At 43.2% G+C, this 25,331-nt stretch overlaps 1 protein-coding gene across 2 annotated transcripts in view; it reads left to right on the top strand.

Annotated features, from left to right (window-relative positions):
- LOC142140651 (protein sel-1 homolog 3-like) overlaps positions 1-25,331 on the top strand; it is a 58,279-nt gene that overhangs the window by 19,176 nt on the left and 13,772 nt on the right. For both annotated transcript variants that reach the window (XM_075198392.1, XM_075198391.1), the window contains exons 8-18: positions 3,517-3,649; positions 5,092-5,221; positions 5,891-6,034; positions 7,161-7,366; positions 12,818-12,997; positions 18,304-18,423; positions 18,911-19,051; positions 20,517-20,579; positions 21,228-21,401; positions 23,230-23,357; positions 24,313-24,396. In XM_075198392.1, the coding sequence (XP_075054493.1) occupies positions 3,517-3,649; positions 5,092-5,221; positions 5,891-6,034; positions 7,161-7,366; positions 12,818-12,997; positions 18,304-18,423; positions 18,911-19,051; positions 20,517-20,579; positions 21,228-21,401; positions 23,230-23,357; positions 24,313-24,396 (1,503 nt within the window). The remainder of the gene's footprint in view (positions 1-3,516; positions 3,650-5,091; positions 5,222-5,890; positions 6,035-7,160; positions 7,367-12,817; positions 12,998-18,303; positions 18,424-18,910; positions 19,052-20,516; positions 20,580-21,227; positions 21,402-23,229; positions 23,358-24,312; positions 24,397-25,331) is intronic.

Genomic DNA, 25,331 nt, shown 5'->3' with positions numbered 1-25,331 from the left:
AACGGAAAGTCTGGAGTCTGATAGAACCAAATCAGATTTGCTAACTCTAGTGGAGCCTCCCTGAGGGGAAGCTGCTCATTGAGCTCATTGGGGATACGATTACAGCCACCACCATTGCAGCACGTTGTGCCCTATGTCTGCAGACCCGAGAGGTGGACTCTGGTGAGGTCCTATTTGGTCCTGAGTATAAAATCATTGCTCAGGTCACAGGGGGAAGAGCTCCTTTCTTTCGATTAATCATCCTAGGCCCAAGGAACCTAAATTTCATTCCTTTTGTCCCTATGGGAAGGCTAGAGGTCAGTCCTCAAGCTCTCTGCTCCCAGGGGAGGGATGCAGAGAGGTAGACAGACCAGATGGTTAGACGTCAAGTGTCTTTGCCCTCTGACAATCAATCATGATTCGCGGGTTGCCCACACGGACATTCCTTTGGTGGGAGCCCATCTGATTCTCTTCAGGGACAAGAGGTTCTGTTTCACCATGGATGTCTGGGACATCATCAGCTGGGAATACATAATAGATCACCAGGAATCTCCTCCCAGGTGCTTTTTCTCCATGAGCCTTCAAGGAGCAGGACAAAGCATGTGGCCCTTTGAGTGATCATTCAGTATGTCATTTCGCTGGGGTAGTTTTTCCTGTTCTTGGTTCAGAAGCTGGATGGCTTCTTCCAGCCTATTCTGAACCTGAAATCCCTAAACATGCAGGTAAGGGTGGAAAGGTTCAAGATGGAGTATTAACAGTCAGTCATCAACAGCAGGGATAAGTTGATGGTGTCCATGTACATCAAGGACACATACCTAAATGTTCCAAACTGGGAAGTTCATCAATACTGGTAGGTGTTCCCCAAGATCATGGCAGTGATGATGGTCCTTCTCAAAACCAAGGTTATGGTCATTACATACCTCAATGGTCTGGTGATCTAGGCAAGTTCCCTGGTCTTGCTTAAGGCCAAACTAAGCCCTTTTTAGAGGATGATCTTCCGGGACCTTCTGTTCAACACCCACCAGCAATGCCAGAGGACAAGATCCTTTCACTGGTGAAGTCACTGTTAACTTGCAGATGAATGTTGGTTCACCTGGTTATGAAAGTTCTGGAAAAGATGGAGTCCACATTTGAAGCAGGGCAAGTTGCACAGTTTCATTCATAAATGTTCCAGCTTGCGTTAGTCTTGAAATGGAACAAGTCCCAACTCAACCAAACAAACTTTCACTCTTTTGCTCCATTAGTGGATAAAGAGCGGCAACTTCAATGGTCGCCTGTTCACCATCTTGTACTGGAGATTGGTGACAACAGATGTCAATTTCAGAGAAGGGGGCAGAGGTGCTCCAGCACTTTTGGTACTCCTGATACTTTTGGTATCAGGAGGGCTTCAAACATCTGATAATTGTGTTGGAAATCTTAACGCTCTACACAACCTTTATGACCCTGTGAGGAAGGTAAAGGTTCAACCGACAACAGTACAGAGGTGGCAGACATAAATCACCTAGCCATGAAGGAGATGGATAAAACATTCCATGTGCATGTGCAGTCTCCTTACACCCCATAACGGCTCCATCTGATCTCGGTCTGCTGCTGACTGCCTTACAGCACCCACATTTTGAAGCAATGGTTCAGTGGAATTGAAATTCCTTACCAGGAAGACAGGCTTCCTGTTGGCTGCCAGGAGTGTTTCAGAGATGGGGGCTTGGTATTGCAGATCTCCGTTCCATATCTTTCACAAGGACAGAGTGGTGCTTAGGACCAAACCTTGATTTCAGCTCAAGGTGAAATCACATTTCCACCTGAATTGGGAAATTGTTATTTCGGCTTTGGACTGGGATGAGTCATCATAGGAGCAGGATTCTCTTTGATCTCTGGATGTGGTTCAATCCTTGAGATCCTTTGTGGATAGAACCGATGCCATGTGCAGGATGGATGACCTGTTGTCCTATGGTGTATTACTATTGTATGGTGGATTACTTCAGTAATTTTCCAGGCTTACATCAAGCAGGACAGCCTGAGAATGTGAGAGTACAGTTTTGGAGTAAGGCTCTGCGCACCGTGACTTCTGATCATATCCTCCGTTAGAGAAAGCTTTGGGATATCTCCAGTCTTCAGTATCCCCATGTATGTGAGGAAAATTGGATTTTTGTGATATAAATTCAATGGGGGACACTGGATGTCCTCCCTTTACGCTCTTTAGGGTTTTTTTTCCCATTCTGTTCTATCACTGTTGTCCTTGTTAGGATTCTGGTTTTCGTGAGAGAAAGTTGTTGTCTCCTCTTCCTTCTTGTTCTGAAGTTCTGTTGCTGATCTTTGTGGCTTTGTTAGACAAACACAGAGGAGAAAGCATCCAATTGGGTAAAGAAGAGGAAGAATTGTAATTTCAGAGCTAAATTTGAAAGTGCCAAGGCTCCGATGACCACTATATATACCTGACAGTCTGCGGTGTGCCCCATTGGATTCAGAGAATAGGATTTAGTGTAAGTGCAAAAATCTTTTTTTTTGCAGCCAGAAAATTGAACCCCTAATTTTGTAGCAACTATACAATGAAGTCCCCATTAATTCCTCTCCAACACAGCTGTCAGGGATTTAACAACTGTTTTAAATAACAGTTTTATGTTTAAGTTTACATAAATAGTTCACTGTGTATGCTCTTCGTTCTACACAATACCTTAAATAATATAAACAACTTATATAAAATAAAGACACGGAGACTTGAGTAAAGTGGCACTAAAAACTATTTTATTATTACCTATTAACCTGGTGGCAGAGAAAGGGCACTGAAGATCAGCTCCAGCGATACCCAACCAAGCGTGGACATGGCAATATAGCCTTAAGTCCACCCACTTCACTCATAACCCCACTGCTTGGCCGGCCCTAACCTGGCGAAGAGTAAACTGCACTCACTTCACTACTCACTCCCGCTCCCTCACTGAGCCGGGCGAAGCCCCTCCCCACAGAAGGGACAAGAGTAACCAAATGCCTTGTAAGGGGACACATACCTGCGACCAATCACGATAGAGCCGTCTATATCAGCCGCTGATCGCAGTGCCTTCCTCACCACCAAAACTGTAAACCCCACGTTAACTCTTTCAGGTAAGTGCAAACACGAATGCAACACTGTCACTATTTAATTTAGTTCGTCTAAAAGGGGACTCTCTTGTACTTAGTATCTACCAGGTGATTACTCAGTTACAGTTTACAAGTGACTTCTGTAGACCAGAGGTCCCTGGTTTGCGGATAGCAGAGATTACCAAGCATGGGAGGATATCAGCTGCCCATGAATCCTTGTCTTACCACTATCCCCAATGTATTATATAGTATACAGAGTTGAAATGGAATATTGCAGCGTTCATATGAAACATACCAACATATTTTCTTTATGGATCTAGGAGCCACGGACAAGCTATGGGAGACAAATATGATTCTAGCTCTACAGAAAATGATACAGATAAAACAAGTTGATTGTATGCCTATTTAAATTGATACAAATTGTGTTGTACGTTAACACAATACTTTTACTGCGTTTTCTCGCAGATTCTCGGATAAAATCCTGCTCTCTGACACTGCAGGGAGTTTCCATTTGGGTGGATCTAAGTATGTCCGAGGGATGAGCGGATTCTACGGCCCCAGCGTTTATTACAGGAACAGAATTGTGCCCATATATAAGGTAAGGTCAGGTCATCAGTGAATCCAACATGGTAAAGAGGGGTCTGGTACAGAGAACCGCACAAAGGATTGCCCTAATTACGCCCAATCTCTGCCCTTACTAGCTCCCCTGAAGAGACGAGTGCTAGCCTGTCCGGCTCCCACCTAGGCAGCGTATTTAGGGTGATCACTCACCTTATAATAACCATTGTTAGGGCGCTTAATAAACTGATTATTGTGCATGGCTAAAATCTCTGGGGCTTTGACTTAATCCAGAGCAAAATATTGCTAATCTATTTGTAATATACAAACTTGTAAAAATCTTTGTTTACATCAGAAGAATTACTAAGGATATACCGAATACAATATGGAACTTCCAAATCTGCCCCAGTGCAGTCAATCCGTCAATCATCTTCAGGAAATTATTACTCATTCCTGTTGTTAAAGTAATTTCATCGCTTACCAATAATCATTGTCCACTGCGATTTGTGTGGTTCCAACTCACAATGAGATTTAATAGCAAAAAGTAACAGAGTAACAATTCAATAAAATAAGTACAGCCCATTACATACGCAGGCGCCCTGGATTCCGCATACAGTCATTCAATCCTGAAGGCTGTGGTCAAGAAGACTGTCTGCTGGGCACAGAGCCCCTGCTTATATACAGTTGGTGTTACAATGAAAGCAAAAGAGATGATTTGGCATGTTTCCATTGGTTCAGTCTTCAGGACACTCCTGTATAATGCAGTTCATAGGTCAATTCAAACGATGCCCTCCAATGATGGGGGTCAGCTCTCCAGCAGCTGCATACTAATCTTCCCGCCGAAAACTGGTTCAAACTGGTTTATTTACATTACACTCACAATACCATTCTGATCATTAATTCCCTATAATCCATAACTTGCATACGCAAGGTGCAATCTCTTAGCCGATGAAACCGGATCTCTGTATTAGAATGATACTAAACCTGATATATTTCCTGAAACCTGAACCTTAGATCTCACTAAAGTGTATTTAACATCATGATATTTAACTATAAACTCTATTAAATTTGATTATAAATGACTGTGTGTTGGAACTATTTTTAAGGTGAACTATTTACAAGTAAATGCGTAAGTGTATAGGTGTGTGTGCGTTATTTATTGTGCGATTGAGTCATAACACGTGGCGTACTGATCGCAATCGCACGGTAAAACAATATTAATCAATTTGATTTACTTCATCCAATTATTACTTCGACACTGTATCAACACCAACTTGCCCCATAACTACCCTCGCAGCTCCAGGGGCAGAGGGGCTAATGCAGGTGCATGTCCTCACAATAACTTTAGCGCTGATCCTCTACATAAATGGTCCCTAATGGTCCATTATTGGAACTCCAGATCTCCACTTGTCAGCCCATCATGTGGATTTCTCATCTACCCTTCCCCAGTACTAAACGTTCCCGTGTCTCTTCCTTCCCAAGACTCCACCTCCACAGGTCATAGAGAGAACAGAGCTCCCCCAGTGGTTCCTGAGGTGCGATGCATTCAAGGCCGAATGTTCAGCGCGATTCCAGCGATTTGTCTCTCTTGCAAAATCAGCTCAACATGCAGGTACGCGGTTCTACACATAGGAAGATTCTTATTCCTATATAATATTCAGCAAGAATGCTCAATGTTATAAAGCCCCAAGCAGGCACTTCCAGGCGAAGCACCTACCAATGGAGCATTTAATCATACATCCATACTGCCCAAATTTGTGAACCTCAAAAAGGCGGATCTTACTATGCATGGGCGTGTTTAGTTGATCTATGGATGAGGTTTGGATGGATTATGGGTAGAGTTTGGGTGGTTTAAGGGCAAGTTTTTGTAATGAGATCTCATTTTTCCAAGTCAGTTCAAAACTAAGCTCACTTGATATACACTGGGTAACAATCATTCCTGATCTGTAAGACTACGCCCCGTACAACAGGTGCATTGGTGAAAAATAGGTGCATGATGTCATGAACAGCCATTTGCACCGTGGAAATCCACTTCTGCACTTCTGTGCATGAGCCTAACTGAATTGGACTACAGTCATAAATATATTTTAAATAGAAGACAGTCTGATTTTCCTCTCACACGACCATGTGAATTCCTTCTACTACATTGCGGATAATGCTGACACTATCCACAACAATCCATACTACCTTACACTTCCCAGAGACCTTTCTATAGTCACACATCTTGTTAGTGTTTCTCTTTATTCTCATGGATGATTTTCATTATTATCTCATCCTATAGGAGACTGCAATGACATTTACCATGAATTTATTACCCGCTATCAGCCGGCATATTCAGGTCCAAAGTGCACAATTTGGGAAGCTCCATCTCCCCCCCACAGAGCACTAATCAACAGCCTGCTGAGGAGGAGAGCTGGCCTGGCAGGTGAGCGTCATATTACAGGGCTCAGTCACATGGGCATAACATAGGGATATATGTGTATTTACAGCTATATTCACATCTGTAGAGCCCACTATCTACCGTAACAAGGATGCATCTCTTTTACAATAAATTGCATTGATAAATGCGCATAGAAGCTAGCTTGGGAATGTTCATCCAGTATAATATATGCAAATGTTATACAACGCGCACATTTACAAAATATGCGTTTTTATGCGTGTGTGTAAGGACTCACACACACAGGAGAAGGAGGTGGGTCAGGAGTTATAACCTCACAGTTTATAAAAAAAAAAATATTTTAAGCAGTAGTAGCCACCAGGGGACGGGTAACTGGGTCTTTAAAACCCTTTTAATCTTGAATTCCACATTGTGGTTCTGTATTAGAATTTTGTCAGTAACATGTAACTGTCGCCGTCAAGAGTATAATACAGAAGTGGAAGTTGCTCAATCAAATTATAGGCACACAGCAGCTGCATGAAAGGGGCGGCGTTATCCAGAAAGGAGCAAATACAGAGAAAACCCCCCCAGCACACTGCTGTGAAACAGTAAATGAGCTGTTATTCTACTTCTACATAAAATGCAGAAATCTCAGTTACACACATTTGCAAATACCCTGTCAAGCCCCTTCTGCTCATAGGGCAGTCGTAACTCTAAAAAATGAGAGTCCCTACATTGGGTCATACATTCATGGGTTTTTAATTAAGAGCTAACTTACCAGAGGTACCCAAGGAACCTGAAATAGCAATGTGGACCAGCACAAACAACGGACACCCCCGTCTTTCATTATTCAATGTTACATACATATGTGTATATAGCTGTTATACATGATTAAAGGGAAATAGTATAATTATAATGATTATTAGGTATACATTAGATATAACTCACTTATTTAAACCTTTTGCTTTTTGCTACAAGAAAATATTTTTTAATACAATTTAGCATTTTGCTGCCCCCAAATCCTACTGCCCGTGACTGCTGACCTTCCAACAGACACACTCTGATTATTGTGACTGATGTAAGACGCCTCTGCTGAGAGAAGTAATGATTCCAGACAGCTAATTCATTTTTAAAACATTTGATATTTACTTAGAGATTTGTTTATTTTTTTCAGGTCACGCCCGGTTTAATAGTGAGCTCTTCGGTAAAGCCCTGCACAGAAGCTACCTAAGAAGAATCCTGGCTCCCGAGGGTCTTCCCCTAATAAGGAGGGCTATGCCACTCCTGTTACAGGCTGGGTGTCTGGGGTATGACCCTGCGCTGTTCCTGGCATCCGTGCTCTACCAAACCGGTTTGGGGGTCAAAAGAGATACATTTAAGGTATTATAAAAGAAATGGTATTGGTGTTATTTACGAAGATGGTGTTTGCGAGTGAGGGAGGTGCTGTTCGTGATATTTGCCCCCTTTAACTATCCTCAAATTTGGACAAGCAGCCTGTCAGTACTAGCTTGTGACACATTCTATCTAAGCTATATTAAGCCAAAAGGATAGTTAAAGGAGGACACGTGTGTAAAAGTTCACAGTGGGGGTGATAAATTTGCTTGCTCACGTGTGTGCATTCTCTATACAAGAAAAGGTTCATTCTCCATTGTTTATAAGGAAATTAAATTTTAAGTTTGTCTATAAACTATCTATATATAATGAGGATAACAGGATGTATATATAGATCAGGTACCTGTGTCAGATTGGTAAATATGTAATTAGTGTGATGTAGTGTTGGGTGATGTTATAGGATGGAGATACTGAGGATAACAGGATGTGTATATAGATCATCAGGTACCTGTGTCAGATTGGTAATGATGTAATTAGTGTGATGTAGTGTTGGGTGATGTTATAGGATGGAGATATTGAGGATAACAGGATGTGTATATAGCTCAGGTACCTGTGTCAGATTGGTAATGATGTAATTAGTGTGATGTAGTGTTGGGTGGTGTTATAGGATGGAGATACTGAGGATAACAGGATGTGTATATAGATCAGGTACCTGTGTCAGATTGGTAATGATGTAATTAGTGTGATGTAGTGTTGGGTGATGTTATAGGATGGAGATACTGAGGATAACAGGATGTGTATATAGATCAGGTACCTGTGTCAGATTGGTAATGATGTATTTAGTGTGATGTAGTGTTGGGTGATGTTATAGTATGGAGATACTGAGGATAACAGGATGTGTATATAGATCAGGTACCTGTGTCAGATTGGTAATGATGTAATTAGTGTGATGTAGTGTTGGGTGATGTTATAGGATGGAGATACTGAGGATAACAGGATGTGTATATAGCTCAGGTACCTGTGTCAGATTGGTAATGATGTAATTAGTGTGATGTAATGTTGGGTGGTGTTATAGGATGGAGATACTGAGGATAACAGGATGTGTATATAGCTCAGGTACCTGTGTCAGATTGGTAATGATGTAATTAGTGTGATGTAATGTTGGGTGGTGTTATAGGATGGAGATACTGAGGATAACAGGATGTGTATATAGATCAGGTACCTGTGTCAGATTGGTAATGATGTAATTAGTGTGATGTAGTGTTGGGTGGTGTTATAGTATGGAGATACTGAGGATAACAGGATGTGTATATAGATCAGGTACCTGTGTCAGATTGGTAATGATGTAATTAGTGTGATGTAGTGTTGGGTGATGTTATAGGATGGAGATACTGAGGATAACAGGATGTGTATATAGATCAGGTACCTGTGTCAGATTGGTAATGATGTAATTAGTGTGATGTAGTGTTGGGTGATGTTATAGGATGGAGATACTGAGGATAACAGGATGTGTATATAGATCAGGTACCTGTGTCAGATTGGTAATGATGTAATTAGTGTGATGTAGTGTTGGGTGGTGTTATAGGATGGAGATACTGAGGATAACAGGATTATTATTATTATTATTATTATCGTTTATTTATAAGGCGCCACAAGGTTTCCGTAGCGCCGTACACAGTACAAACAATGGACCGTACAGGGAATAACAGTACAAAACAATAAACGAGTAGTACCAAGACTTCAGAGGCTCCAGGCAAGGCAAATATATTGAAGTGGAGCAGAAGATAAGGTAGCGAGACAGGAGGGAGGAGGGCCCTGCTCATACGAGCTTACATCCTATATGGAGGGTAGACAGACGGCAGGCACAAAGGGAGTCGGAGGAGGGGAGCAAGTGCTCCCCACTACTGAGGAGGAGGGAAGTGAAGAGAGTGAGGGTGGAGAGAGGGTTAGGTGGAAGGCTGGTAAGCTTTGAGGAAGAGATGAGTTTTGAGTGCCCGTTTGAAAGAGCACAGGTTAGGGGACAAACGGACGGAGCGTGGGAGGTCATTCCAGTGCAGGGGGGCAGCTCGGGAGAAGTCTTGAATTCTGGAATGGGATGAGGTGATCAGAGAGGAGAAGAGGCGACGGTCATTGGCTGATCGCAGGGACCGGGCGAAAGTGTGGATGGAGAGGAGATTGGAGATATAAGGGGTAGTGGAAAGGGAGAGAGCCTTGTAGGTGAGGGTAAGAAGTTTGAAGAGGATTCTGTAAGGGAAGGGGAGCCAGTGTAGGGCAAGGCAGAGAGGGGAGGCAGAAGAGGAGCGGCGAGAAAGGAAGATAAGCCTCGCAGCCGCATTAAGTATAGAACGAAGGGGGGCAAGGCGAGAGCGGGGGAGGCCGGTGAGGAGAAGGTTACAGTAGTCCAGCCGGGAAATGATAAGCGCGTGGACAATAGTTTTGGTTGCTTCATGAGAAAGAAAGGGCTGGATGTGGGCGATGTTGCGAAGTTGGAAATGACAGGATTGGGCGAGGGATTGAATGTGGGGGGCAAAAGAGAGCGAGGAGTCGAGGATGACTCCCAGGCAGCAGAGTTTGGGGACAGAAGAGATAGTGGAGTTGTTGACAGTGATGGAGAGATCCAGATGGGATGGGGACTTAGATGGAGGGAAAACAATGAGTTCGGTTTTAGCTATGTTAATTTTGAGAAAGCGTGAGGACATCCAAGAGGAGATGGCAGAGAGGCAGTCAGATACACGAGAGAGAAGGGGGGGGGAAAGATCAGGAGAAGAGATGTAAAGTTGAATATCATCGGCGTATAGGTGATACTGAATGCCGAATGAGGTGATGAGAGCACCTAGGGAGGTAGTATAGCGTGAGAATAGTAGAGGGCCAAGAACAGAGCCCTGAGGGACTCCTACAGGGAGGGCGGAAGGGGGGGAGGATGATCCAGACATGGAAACCGAGAAAGAGCGGTTGGCGAGATAAGAGGTGAACCAAGTGAGGACAGAGCCAGAGAGACCGAGAGAGTGAAGGGTCTGCAAGAGGAGGGGGTGGTCTACGGTGTCAAAGGCTGCGGAAAGGTCCAGGAGGATGAGGAGGGAGAAGTGACCCCTGGATTTAGCAGAGAGGAGATCGTTAGTTACAGGGGTGAGGGCGGTTTCAGTGGAGTGGAGGGGGCGGAAGCCAGATTGGAGAGGGTCAAGGAGGGAATTGTCTGAGAGGTGACAGGTGAGGCGGTTGTAGACAATTCGCTCGAGAAGTTTAGAAGCATAGGGGAGAAGTGAAATGGGACGGTAGTTGGCGAGTGAGGTGGGATCAAGATTGGGTTTTTTTAGAATAGGAGTGATAAGGGCATGTTTGAAGGAGGAGGGGACAGTGCCAGCGGAGAGAGACAGGTTGAAGAGGTGAGCTAAGTAAGCACAGACAGAGGGGATGGGATCCAGGTGGCAGGTGGACGGGGGAGAGGAAAGAACAGGATGTGTATATAGCTCAGGTACCTGTGTCAGATTGGTATAGATGTAATTAGTGTGATGTAGTGTTGGGTGGTGTTATAGGATGGAGATACTAAGGATAACAGGAATGTGTATATAGCTCAGGTACCTGTGTCAGATTGGTAATGATGTAATTAGTGTGATGTAGTGTTGGGTGGTGTTATAGGATGGAGATACTGAGGATAACAGGATGTGTATATAGATCAGGTACCTGTGTCAGATTGGTAATGATGTAATTAGTGTGATGTAGTGTTGGGTGGTGTTATAGGATGGAGATACTGAGGATAACAGGATGTGTATATAGCTCAAGTACCTGTGTCAGATTGGTAATGATGTAATTAGTGTGATGTAGTGTTGGGTGATGTTATAGGATGGAGATACTGAGGATAACAGGATGTGTATATAGCTCAGGTACCTGTGTCAGATTGGTATAGATGTAATTAGTGTGATGTAGTGTTGGGTGGTGTTATAGGATGGAGATACTGAGGATAACAGGAATGTGTATATAGCTCAAGTACCTGTGTCAGATTGGTAATGATGTAATTAGTGTGATGTAGTGTTGGGTGGTGTTATAGGATGGAGATACTGAGGATAACAGGATGTGTATATAGATCAGGTACCTGTGTCAGATTGGTAATGATGTAATTAGTGTGATGTAGTGTTGGGTGGTGTTATAGGATGGAGATACTGAGGATAACAGGAATGTGTATATAGCTCAAGTACCTGTGTCAGATTGGTAATGATGTAATTAGTGTGATGTAGTGTTGGGTGGTGTTATAGGATGGAGATACTGAGGATAACAGGATGTGTATATAGCTCAGGTACCTGTGTCAGATTGGTATAGATGTAATTAGTGTGATGTAGTGTTGGGTGATGTTATAGGATGGAGATACTGAGGATAACAGGATGTGTATATAGATCAGGTACCTGTGTCAGATTGGTAATGATGTAATTAGTGTGATGTAATGTTGGGTGGTGTTATAGGATGGAGATACTGAGGATAACAGGATGTGTATATAGATCAGGTACCTGTGTCAGATTGGTAATGATGTAATTAGTGTGATGTAGTGTTGGGTGGTGTTATAGGATGGAGATACTGAGGATAACAGGATGTGTATATAGATCAGGTACCTGTGTCAGATTGGTAATGATGTAATTAGTGTGATGTAGTGTTGGGTGGTGTTATAGGATGGAGATACTGAGGATAACAGGATGTGTATATAGATCAGGTACCTGTGTCAGATTGGTAATGATCTAATTAGTGTGATGTAGTGTTGGGTGGTGTTATAGGATGGAGATACTGAGGATAACAGGAATGTGTATATAGCTCAGGTACCTGTGTCAGATTGGTAATGATGTAATTAGTGTGATGTAGTGTTGGGTGGTGTTATAGGATGGAGATACTGAGGATAACAGGATGTGTATATAGATCAGGTATCTGTGTCAGATTGGTAATGATGTAATTAGTGTGATGTAGTGTTGGGTGATGTTATAGGATGGAGATACTGAGGATAACAGGATGTGTATATAGATCAGGTACCTGTGTCAGATTGGTAATGATGTAATTAGTGTGACGCAGTGTTGGGGGATGTTATGAGATGGAGATACTGAGGATAACAGGATGTGTATATAGCTCAGGTACCTTTGTCAGATTGGTAATGATGTAATTAGTGTGACGCAGTGTTGGGGGATGTTATGAGATGGACATAGTCTGGATATAAGAAATGTGTATATAGTTTGCGCACTACTGTTAGATTAGGAGACATCTGTGTCACATATTTTGGGGGTGTTTTTCTGCATGTTTTGGTGAGTATGGCATTAGAATGGTAATAGAGAGGGAATTTGAAGGGCCCCTTTGTAATGCTGCTTTGGGGGACCACCAGTCTCAGGGACAGAAAAATTTGGGGATAGCCACACACAGCTCCAGTTTGTGCTTCGAGTTCCTTTAACATAACTGGACTGGTCCTCAGTTACTGTAGGATGAAGTTCTCATATAAACATTAACTTGTTACTTTCTGTCCATTTGCAGGCGCTGAAATTCAGTCTCATCTCTGCCCAGAATAACGAGCGTCTGTCGCTGTTGTCTCTCGGGCACAAGCACCACTTGGGAGTGGACGGGCACCCAGTAGATTATGATTTGTCTTATGCATATTACTCCAGCATTGCCCACCGGACGATGGTTGACCGATTGCAGCCGGATAAGCACCAGGTGTGAGATGATACTCAATATGAATTATTGTGGATTTGGGGAAGTTCTGAGTATGACCATCATAAACACAGTGGAGGCAACGTAGCTATAGGACGATTTCTGAAGATGCAGCCTATCCATTCACTAGAAATGAATGACATCAATGAGGTGTGAGGTGCTCAGCCTATCCATTCACTAGGAGCTAGTGACATCACTGAGGTGTGAGGTGCTCAGCCTATCCATTCACTAGGAGCTAGTGACATCACTGAGGTGTCAGGTGCTCAGCCTATCCATTCACTAGGAACTAGTGACATCACTGAGGTGTCAGGTGCTCAGCCTATCCAATTACTAGGAACTAGTGACATCACTGAGGTGTGAGGTGCTCAGCCTATCCATTCACTAGGAGCTAGTGACATCACTGAGGTGTTAGGTGCTCAGCCTATCCATTCACTAGGAACTAGTGACATCACTGAGGTGGGAGGTGCTTAGCCTATCCATTCACTAGGAACTAGTGACATCACTGAGGTGTGAAGTGCTCAGCCTATCCAATTACTAGGAACTAGTGACATCACTGAGGTGTGAGGTGCTCAGCCTATCCATTCACTAGGAACTAGTAACATCACTGAGGTGGGAGGTGCTCAGCCTATCCATTCACTAGGAACTAGTGACATCACTGAGGTGTGAGGTGCTCAGCCTATTCATTCACTAGGAACTAGTAACATCACTGAGGTGTCAGGTGCTCAGCCTATCCATTCACTAGGAACTAGTGACATCACTGAGGTGTGAGGTGCTCAGCCTATCCATTCACTAGGAACTAGTGACATCACTGAGGTGTGAGGTGCTCAGCCTATCCAATCACTAGGAACTAGTGACATCACTGAGGTGTGAGGTGCTCAGCCTATCCAATCACTAGGAACTAGTAACATCACTGAGGTGTGAGGTGCTCAGCCTATCCAATCACTAGGAGCTAGTGACATCACTGAGGTGTGAGGTGCTCAGCCTATCCAATCACTAGGAACTAGTGACATCACTGAGGTGTGAGGTGCTCAGCCTATCCAATCACTAGGAACTAGTAACATCACTGAGGTGTCAGGTGCTCAGCCTATCCATTCACTAGGAACTAGTGATATCACTGAGGTGTGAGGTGCTCAGACTATCCAATCACTAGGAACTAGTGACATCACTGAGGTGTTAGGTGCTCAGCCTATCCAATCACTAGGAACTAGTGACATCACTGAGGTGTTAGGTGCTCAGCCTATCCAATCACTAGGAACTAGTGACATCACTGAGGTGTGAGGTGCTCAGCCTATCCAATCACTAGGAACTAGTAACATCACTGAGGTGTCAGGTGCTCAGCCTATCCATTCACTAGGAACTAGTGACATCACTGAGGTGTTAGGTGCTCAGCCTATCCAATCACTAGGAGCTAGTGACATCACTGAGGTGTTAGGTGCTCAGCCTATCCATTCACTAGGAACTAGTGACATCACTGAGGTGTTAGGTGCTCAGCCTATCCATTCACTAGGAACTAGTGACATCACTGAGGTGTGAGGTGCTCAGCCTATCCATTCACTAGGAGCTAGTGACATCACTGAGGTGTTAGGTGCTCAGCCTATCCATTCACTAGGAACTAGTGATATCACTGAGGTGTTAGGTGCTCAGCCTATCCATTCACTAGGAGCTAGTGACATCACTGAGGTGTTAGGTGCTCAGCCTATCCATTCACTAGGAACTAGTGATATCACTGAGGTGTTAGGTGCTCAGCCTATCCATTCACTAGTAACTAGTGACATCACTGAGGTGTTAGGTGCTCAGCCTATCCATTCACTAGGAGCTAGTGACATCACTGAGGTGTTAGGTGCTCAGCCTATCCATTCACTAGCAACTAGTGACATCACTGAGGTGTTAGGTGCTCAGCCTATCCAATCACTAGGAACTAGTGACATCACTGAGGTGGGAGGTGCTCAGCCTATCCAATCACTAGGAGCTAGTGACATCACTGAGGTGTTAGGTGCTCAGCCTATCCATTCACTAGGAGCTAGTGACATCACTGAGGTGTTAGGTGCTCAGCCTATCCAATCACTAGGAACTAGTGACATCACTGAGGTGGGAGGTGCTCAGCCTATCCATTCACTAGGAGCTAGTGACATCACTGAGGTGGGAGGTGCTCAGCCTATCCATTCACTAGGAACTAGTGACATCACTGAGGTGTGAGGTGCTCAGCCTATCCATTCACTAGGAACTAGTGACATCACTGAGGTGTTAAGTGCTCAGCCTATCCATTCACTAGGAACTAGTGACATCACTGAGGTGTTAGGTGCTCAGCCTATCCATTCACTAGGAACTAGTGACATCACTGAGGTGTGAGGTGCTCAGCCTATCCATTCACTAGGAACTAGTGACATCACTGAGGTGTTAAGTGCTCAGCCTATCCATTCACTAGGAACTAGTAACATCACTGAGGTGTTAAGTGCTCAGCCTATCCATTCACTAGGAACTAGTGACATCACTGAGGTGTGAGGTGCTCAGCCTATCCAATCACTAGGAACTAGTGACATCACTGAGGTGGGAGGTGCTCAGCCTATCCATTCACTAGGAGCTAGTGACATCACTGAGGTGGGAGGTGCTCAGCCTATCCAATCAGTAGGAACTAGTAACATCACTGAGGTGTCAGGTGCTCAGCCTATCCATTCACTAGGAACTAGTGACATCACTGAGGTGTGAGGTGCTCAGCCTATCCATTCACTAGGAACTAGTGACATCACTGAGGTGGGAGGTGCTCAGCCTATCCATTCACTAGGAACTAGTAACATCACTGAGGTGGGAGGTGCTCAGCCTATTCATTCACTAGGAACTAGTGACATCACTGAGGTGGGAGGTGCTCAGCCTATCCAATCACTAGGAGCTAGTGACATCACTGAGGTGTGAGGTGCTCAGCCTATTCATTCACTAGGAACTAGTAACATCACTGAGGTGGGAGGCACTCAGCCTATCCATTCACTAGGAGCTAGTGACATCACTGAGGTGTTAGGTGCTCAGCCTATCCATTCACTAGGAACTAGTGACATCACTGAGGTGTCAGGTGCTCAGCCTATCCAATTACTAGGAACTAGTGACATCACTGAGGTGTGAAGTGCTCAGCCTATCCAATTACTAGGAACTAGTGACATCACTGAGGTGTTAGGTGCTCAGCCTATCCAATTACTAGGAGCTAGTGACATCACTGAGGTGTGAAGTGCTCAGCCTATCCATTCACTAGGAACTAGTGACATCACTGAGGTGTGGGGTGCTCAGCCCATCCAATCACTAGGAACTAGTGACATCACTGAGGTGTGGGGTGCTCAGCCCATCCAATTACTAGGAACTAGTAACATCACTGAGGTGGGAGGTGCTCAGCCTATTCATTCACTAGGAACTAGTGACATCACTGAGGTGTGAAGTGCTCAGCCTATCCAATTACTAGGAACTAGTGACATCACTGAGGTGTGAGGTGCTCAGCCTATCCAATCACTAGGAACTAGTAACATCACTGAGGTGTCAGGTGCTCAGCCTATCAATTCACTAGGAGCTAGTGACATCACTGAGGTGTGAGGTGCTCAGCCTATCCAATCACTAGGAACTAGTGACATCACTGAGGTGTGAGGTGCTCAGCCTATCCAATCACTAGGAACTAGTGACATCACTGAGGTGTGAGGTGCTCAGCCTATTCATTCACTAGGAACTAGTAACATCATTGAGGTGGGAGGTGCTCAGCCTATCCATTCACTAGGAACTAGTGACATCACTGAGGTGTGAGGTGCTCAGCCTATCCATTCACTAGGAACTAGTGACATCACTGAGGTGTGAGGTGCTCAGCCTATCCATTCACTAGGAACTAGTGACATCACTGAGGTGTGAGGTGCTCAGCCTATCCATTCACTAGGAACTAGTGACATCACTGAGGTGGGAGGTGCTAAGCCTATCCATTCACTAGGAACTAGTGACATCACTGAGGTGTTAGGTGCTCAGCCTATTCATTCACTAGGAACTAGTGACATCACTGAGGTGTCAGGTGCTCAGCTTATCCAATCACTAGGAACTAGTGACATCACTGAGGTGTTAGGTGCTCAGCCTATCCAATCACTAGGAACTAGTGACATCACTGAGGTGTGAGGTGCTCAGCCTATTCATTCACTAGGAACTAGTGACATCACTGAGGTGGGAGGTGCTCAGCCTATCCAATCACTAGGAACTAGTGACATCACTGAGGTGTGAGGTGCTCAGCCTATCCATTCACTAGGAACTAGTGACATCACTGAGGTGTTAGGCGCTCAGCCTATCCATTCACTAGGAACTAGTGACATCACTGAGGTGTTAGGTGCTTAGCCTATCCATTCACTAGGAACTAGTGACATCACTGAGGTGGGAGGTGCTTAGCCTATCCATTCACTAGGAACTAGTGACATTACTGAGGTGTGAGGTGCTCAGCCTATCCAATCACTAGGAACTAGTGACATCACTGAGGTGTGAGATGCTCAGCCTATCCAATCACTAGGAACTAGTGACATCACTGAGGTGTGAGGTTATCAGCCTATCCATTCACTAGTAACTAGTGACATCACTGAGGTGTGAGGTGCTCAGCCTATCCATTCACTAGGAACTAGTGACATCACTGAGGTGGGAGGTGCTCAGCCTATCCATTCACTAGGAACTAGTGACATCACTGAGGTGTAAGGTGCTCAGACTATCCATTCACTAGGAACTAGTGACATCACTGAGGTGGGAGGTGCTCAGCCTATCCATTCACTAGGAGACATCACCGAGGTGTGAGGCATGTCCTCAGTCTCTAGCAATAGACTGCGGTTTCAAAATCGCTGCCTTCATTGGGTGTAGGCGACAGACTCATTGTCAAATTTTGTAATGGTGTTGTGCAGGATTTTAATTACTGTGAATTTAGTGAAATATCTACTTGATCAGAAGATAATAACCAAGAAGCAGCAAATGAACAATGATTTTACTAATAAATACATTACACTTGTTGGGGCTCATTTAACATTGAACGTTGGCCAATGTACATACACACCAAAAATGCATTTGCAGATGTCTGAATAAATAGTTTTGCATATTTGCATCTCTTTACTCTTGGAGAGGCACAATGGAGTGAGCATAGTAAAGCTATCGCTACTGCATCGTGGGGCGTAAATATTCACACTATGCCTGACGTACAAGTAGTTTTAGTTCTTAAATAGCTGATATTACTGTGTATAAGGAGCAAGAGATAGGGGATTGTATCTGGAGATTACTTTCCAGTATGTAGTTTATAATTAAAAACACTTTTACCATCACAGGCTTTTGTGGAGCACATTCGTCTCAACGATGAGGATGTATTAAAGCAACAGACGAAGGAAAACGATGACCTCTTCATGTGGCTGAGATTCCAAGCCAAACAGGGAGTGGCCTCAGCTCAGGTACACACAGGGGGCGGGGCAGTGGGTGGGGCTAGCTACAGGTCCAGGTACTTCTCATGTTCTGAATCCTAGATATCATTCTCTGTATCTGTTCTTATTTTTTTTGTATGGAAATCTGTAAATACCCTATAGGACAGTATTTCACAGTTGTGCGTACAGGAATTTATGCCACTCATTATAAATGTATTATGGTTGAGAAGTGGGCATTGGACGATGGAAGCACTGTATGTGGTGTGTATAGATTCCCCTCCGCAGCAGGATTCAGATGTTGGCAGACGCAGCCAGCTTGATGTCACAGGTGAGCAAGGAACCTTCTGAAGGATCAGTGGTCACATGACAAGTTCACTTAGCTGCACTTGCAGGATGTTTATTTAGCACTTAAGGAACACTTGTTATGTAAGCAATAAGATATTGAATCAGTCTCCCTGGCAGTGCTAATGTTACATGTGTATCTCTTTGACCCTGGGCTCTCTTCTATGCTCATCAGCAAGCTGTCAGCCGGATGCTGTTCTGGGGTCAGCAGGGAATCTCCTCCAACCTCGAGGCTGCAGTGAAGTTCTATGAAAGGGGGGCTCGCGAAAAGAAAGACCCTGTGATGATGTATGATTATGGGGTTGTGTTACTGAGGGTGAGTGTAAGCTCTTCCTTTTAATTTTTTTCTGGTATCCTGTACCATTCAAACATGTGACAATCCTACAAATATTGAAGAATAACTCCCTGGATCCATGACCTCCTTGTAGTTACCACCTTAATTCCTGTTTACCCCTTGTTGTTAAAATATTTGAGCAGCCAGCTGCTAAACAACTTACTGAATGTAGATTACAAAAAGTCATTTGATCCACACAATCTGGATTTTACATTGACAGAAAATGTTCTTACAGAGTAGTTCCTACAGATTCTCTTGGACCTCTAAGCACCACTTGACACAGTGGACCTCTCTCCTCTCTCATATTCTTCAATTATTTGGGGCACTGTTCTTTCCTTATCTCTCTCATGCTCCGTTACTGTTAATTTAAACATCCCTCCTCTGCTGTGATTTATGTAGCTGTTGGTATACCTCATGGATCAGTGATATAACCTCAGCTCTTTCCCCTTTGATAGCTGTATTTTTGCTCCATCATTAAATCCTATAGTGGTTGCTGATGACACATAGCTCAATTTGTCAAGCGCAAAAGTTACACATCAGGATTAATCAACAATCACCAAGTGCCTATTGGGAATTGTGGATGGTTCTCCAAAACTTGAAGCTTAAAATGAATAAATGAGAGGTCTTTATCTTTCCCCCTAACCCTGACCCTGAAGTTCCATTAACAATTACAATTGACATCCATTAAGTTAGTTTTACCCTCTTCTGTGTTCTGATAGCCTTAAATAAGTCTAACAAGCCATAGGAAATCAATGAGTGCTACATGCTAATTATGGTATGGGGCAACATCTCATTGAAGACACAGTTCTCCTGCTGATATTTTGAAATGGGTAAGATATATTGTTTTCAGTGCACCCCCAAACCTATTGCACCCAAGGCAGCTGTCTTTTCTGCCTACCTTCCTTCTGTCCTTAGATGATACTACTGGGTGCACATAAAGGGACTCTCAAGAGATAAAGCTCAAATTGAGACAATCAATGATGCACAGTGAAAGTGCTCTACTATTAGGACACAAATCATGTGATTCAAAGTGTGTAGTAGGAAACCATGGCATAGTGTGATTGTAGTGTAAACTCCACACAATATCATACACAGCTTGTCTAACATTATGGACTTTTGTTTTGGATAAACAGCTCATATAACCAACCAGTGCACACCCAGCTCTCCCCAACAGGGGTCATGGACAGCCTCTTATGGCCAAAGCTCAAAATATTCACTCTTTATTTGCCAAACGTCCAGATCTGTGGGTAGAGGCATCTCCGCAGCATCCTCTGGAACTGGGGTGCTCATAGCCCCACTAACCAGCTTAATTTTGTATCTGTCTAATGAGAGGTGGATTTGGGAAACTCTGTGATTGTGTTATTATGTATATATTGGACTACCTGTACCTATAGCTATATCTAGGACTACAGTGTTTTCCTGACTTCTGCCAGGGGCTTTATTTCAGGGGCAAGGAGTGAAACAGAACATCCCAAAGGCGCTGGAGTATCTCAGGAAGGCAGCTGATATGGTAAGACCTCAGTCCTGATACATAGGTTTGCTGTACAAATACATTCTGGTCTGGAAGATGGTGATTCACCTAAATGACCACAGAGCCTTTTTTTTATTAAGTATCTATTGCCATATAAATAAGTAGGATTTCATAATATAAAGTAATCTCTCAGGGCAGGTGACTAAATGTGGTCCTTAGGAAGGTCACCTTTTATAATCAGGAGTTCCTTCCCCCATAAGGCTTTTAGAGACCAACATCAGGAGTAACCATGCCAAGATGGTTGTCAGATGACCTCTCAGTTGGTTTGGCTATGGGACCAAATGGAGCAGGATCTCTGCCGAGTTATAGGAATATAATAGTTGTAGGAAGGAAAGTGCACACAGGTTGGTTGACTATCGTAATAGGAGCATTTATAACTCAGTTGTCACTACAACTGCAAATTGTGGCTCTTTGAACGATCACTAGCCACATGTATGTTCCATGAATAATGTGAAGTTGGTCACCACTGAGATGGAGATCAGAAGTTGTGTCATACCAAACAAACAGACAAGGCATTTTTATAGGTTTAGAGCAAGTTTTAATATGTTGGGTTTCGTGCACATTACGTTGGTTATAATATTCTGGAAGGTGTTTATAATTCCTCCTTCTTCAAACACTTACCTTCAGGACTTTGTCCCAGCACTGAACAGCCTTGGCTGGTACTATGAGCAGTTCGAGAGGGATTACCGGAAAGCCGTTGAGTTCTGGGAGAGAGCCGATGCACTTGGAAATTCTGAGGCTCCGTTCAACCTAGGAATCCTGCACTACCATGGATTGTACCCAGGGAGCGCCCAGAATCACGTGAGTTCAAATAACCATACCTACCACTAGGTGTGTGTGAATATACGTGATTCCCAAATCTTTGGACACGGTATTAAGGGGAAAAAAAAGGATGATTTATTCTGCAGAACAGGATTAAATACAGCACGGTCCCATGATGATAGCAAGTCCAACAAATGAGGAAATCAGTTCAAATAAATCCAGTGAGATATGTTCTACAGCGCATCTCTGGCAGAGCATCACCTCTTGGCCAAAAGTTAATCACACACGTCCAGCTCCCAGGGTAGCCTCTTTTATCACCTCCTATTCCCACCTTGGGATCTGCCTGTCCAGGGGACTTGCAAAAGGTCTGGATTGGTGGGCTTCTCACACTATCCTGCCCCCTCCCCTACCTCCCCAGGCATCTTCCCTCAGGTGACCCCTGCTGGGTCCGGCTCCTGACTGGCTGAGCTCACTAGTGGACAATAGGGAGCAAACAGAAATAACAATGATAGCTTAATTCACTCAACTCCTGAGTGTTCCCTGTGGAAGTGGGATTTAAACCCTGAGGTACTTTTCCAAGAATATGTTATAATTACATCACTGATACTTCCTGATAACAACATGGCTAAAAAGTGCAGTTCAGGTATAGATTAGATGAAGGGGTTGTAACACCATACACCATGCCAGTTGCTTTACAGTGTGGATAATGGATAAAGGGCAAATATGAATAATGTATTATTAAAAAAATAGTCATTATTATATTTCATGTAATGTTCCTTCGCTTTAAATGTGGGGTAGTATTTTACTGTAGCCTCCAGTGGTCACTGGTGTTACTATTGTCTAGAAAAAGGTTTAGGCACTAGGGGTTATGTTTACTTAACTGTGGGTTTGATAAAGTTTCTAGTTATTATTTATTTTGTACATTCTGCAAAATGACAGTTAGATTCTGATTGGTTGCTATAGGCAACATCTCCATTTCAGTTTACTAAATATACCACTAAGACTTGTTTAAGAACCACAAATAACCGCAATGGAAATATTGCTGAAATAATCTGTACCTAGTTTTGCAGATTAGCAGATACAACAGAAAATATGTAGTGGAAATAATAAAATATTCACCTCAAAATGTATTCTGTTAACTCTTTAGTACCAACCCTTCATTACTTAAAAAGTTTCCATTTTTCTTCTAAAAAACTTCTCACTTTAGCTTCAGTTATGTTATAAGTTAATCATGAGGGGACATCAGCACTGTAGACTTTTTACATGTATCACGTGTGTAAGAAGCTCTGTTTTTGCCTTGCTTGACCTACACCTAGAGATGTTATTTCCGCCATTAGTACAATGATAAGGTACAAAATGTTTCCCATTATTTTTCCGTCATGCACATTTCCATCTGTGCGCAGAGTCTGGCAAATGGACTTCTTAAAAGAGGAAATCAGCATGTTCCTATGTCTGGGGGTTGAACTGATTTTCACAAAATGAAATGCGTTGTGTGCCCACATTTTTTGCGGTTAGGAAACAACCCTTACATTGTGCTCCTTGTGTTAGGATGTAATAAGATTGGGCAATAGTGCAGAGTTACATCATTTGTGACCTCAGGCTCTAACAGGACCCCTTCCACCCAGTATAGAATATTCTGCATCAGAATTTCCCAAATAAGTTACCAATGCAGTTTCCTGTGCTTAGATCACTCATGAATTAGAAGAGTGATTTCAGAAGTGTAAATTAATTATCTAATTTAGCACTGGTAAGAGCAGTCGGAAATGAGATGAGCGTTTCAGGAGGGTTTTACACTGGGTGGAAGGAGTCATATCGGAGGGTCTGTGAACCTGTATGAGTGTGGTCTTAACATGGTGACTTTGCTCAGTCTGCAGCCTATCGTTATTACCTAAAGTCGGCTCATCGGGGACATATCGACGCGGCTGTGCACCTCTCCGCCTACTGGATAAGAGGACTTCCGGGGGTCGTGGACCGGCTGCCATATGATGCTGTGGTGTAAGTAAAACCATTATTTATTATCTGTTGTCCTATCCACAAACACACTTCTTAATAAATATATAAATAAAAATTAAAAAGATCCCTATCAAAAAATGCTTCCTACAGAAGGCTGCCTTGATACACAAAAGAGTGTCACTACACTCAAAACATAAACAATAAACATACAAGGTATCTCAGGTGCAGATGAAACCAGCATAGAGATGTACAAGCCCAGGAAATAGCAGCTTGGCAATCATCCTCGATTTGGATAGTGGATACTGCTGTTTATTTACTCCTCCGTGTTCACTAACACGTTTCAACCCTGCCTCTGGGGCCTTTGTCAAGGTATTCATCTTATATCCGATCCCCTTTTTTTCTTTTTTCTCTCATACAAAATCTGGGAGAATATAAGATGTTTTAACTTGGAAGAGAACATGCACGCAATCTAAGTGCATTAACAAGCAACATATATTTTTATTACTATACTATTCCCACATGCATTTCTATTAGCATCTATTAATGAAAAGCAAAACTTTTTAGTGGTTCTTTCCGGTATTAACATACATCTTTTGGTTTTGAAATTAATATATATTAATCCTGTCCATTTCCATCTTTTGTATATATGATTATTGCTTTGGAGACAAACAATGGAACAGATGAAATAACTGGTTGAATACTAACTAAAGAAAGAACTTTATGTGGATTTTTTTGGGGTTGGACATTGTACATGTTATCGGACTGGGTTTGAATACACCTCTGATATCTTGTTTATCATACAGTATGGGCCTGACATATCTTGTATGTTCACACTTCTTAGTAAGTATATAGTGTCACAGGATATGAGAGAAGAAACCAACATTATACATTCTGCGATAGGACACGTCATTATGTGCAGCCATAAGCAGCAGACTCGCCCCACAATGTTATCAGGCACCTCTGAAAATCACCATTAATATTTCTCATTTTCCTTCAGGTGGACTAAATGGGCAGGGGAGCAGAACGGGTACCTGGGAGCCATACTACGAAACGCTCTGGATAGTTACCTACAGCAATCTTGGTAAACCCCAGTAACTACCGATCTGCTCTTGTACTTCTCCTCTGGGCTGTTACACAACTGGGAGGCAAAGAACTTTAGTACGGCACTGTCTGAGTTTTCCCTTTGTAAATGTTTATGGCCCTTTCTGTCCAGATCAGGATTTGCCTCGGCTACTGCAGGCACCTTAGCGGCATCTTTGGATAGAGCTGCAGTAGTTCTCATACAAACATAGAAATTGATGGCAAATAAGAACAGCTTGGCCCATCTAGTCTGCCCATTTTTTAACCTATGGTAACCTCAAACCCTATTTGATCATTTAATCTATGCAAGGATATCCTTATGTCTATCCAAAGCATGTTTAAATTGGTCTACTGTATTATCCTCTACCACCTCTTATGGGAGGCTATTCCACTTATCCACTACCCTTTTCTGTGTAGTAATTCTTCCTCAGATTCCTCTAAACCTACTTCTCTCCAGTTTCAGTGCATGTCCTCATGTTCTAAATTGCTCGTCTCCTCTTCCACAAATGGTAGTGGTGGATCGAGGGGTCCTTAGTTGATTCCCAGTAGATGAGAAGTTTGGTGTGTGTACATATATATATATATATATATATATATATATATATATATATATATATATATATACTTTTGGTCAAGATTCTTGTTCAAATTTTCAGTATTTAGTCGGGATATAAAAGCAGGTTTTCTGCATGATATTTGTTGGTGGCTCTGGGTGAATATCTACAGTAGGAGTTGGAAGTACAGGTCACTACCACCTTTCCTGTACCTACCAGTCCCAGCTGCACTTGCTTCTATCAGTCAGAACTTTATTCAAGCTCATGGACTTGAATAATTTTCCTCCAGACCAACCACCCTGCCTAGTGCTCTACTCCTGGATTGGTCAGAGCCACATCGATAACACCTCACTTGTGTCACTAGTCTTATGATGGGCAGTTC

This window comes from Mixophyes fleayi, chromosome 2 (assembly GCF_038048845.1).
Source record: "Mixophyes fleayi isolate aMixFle1 chromosome 2, aMixFle1.hap1, whole genome shotgun sequence".
NCBI lineage: Eukaryota > Metazoa > Chordata > Amphibia > Anura > Limnodynastidae > Mixophyes > Mixophyes fleayi.
The sequence above is the reverse complement of the archived record's forward strand: the minus strand, read 5'-3'. Positions and strand labels throughout refer to the sequence as shown.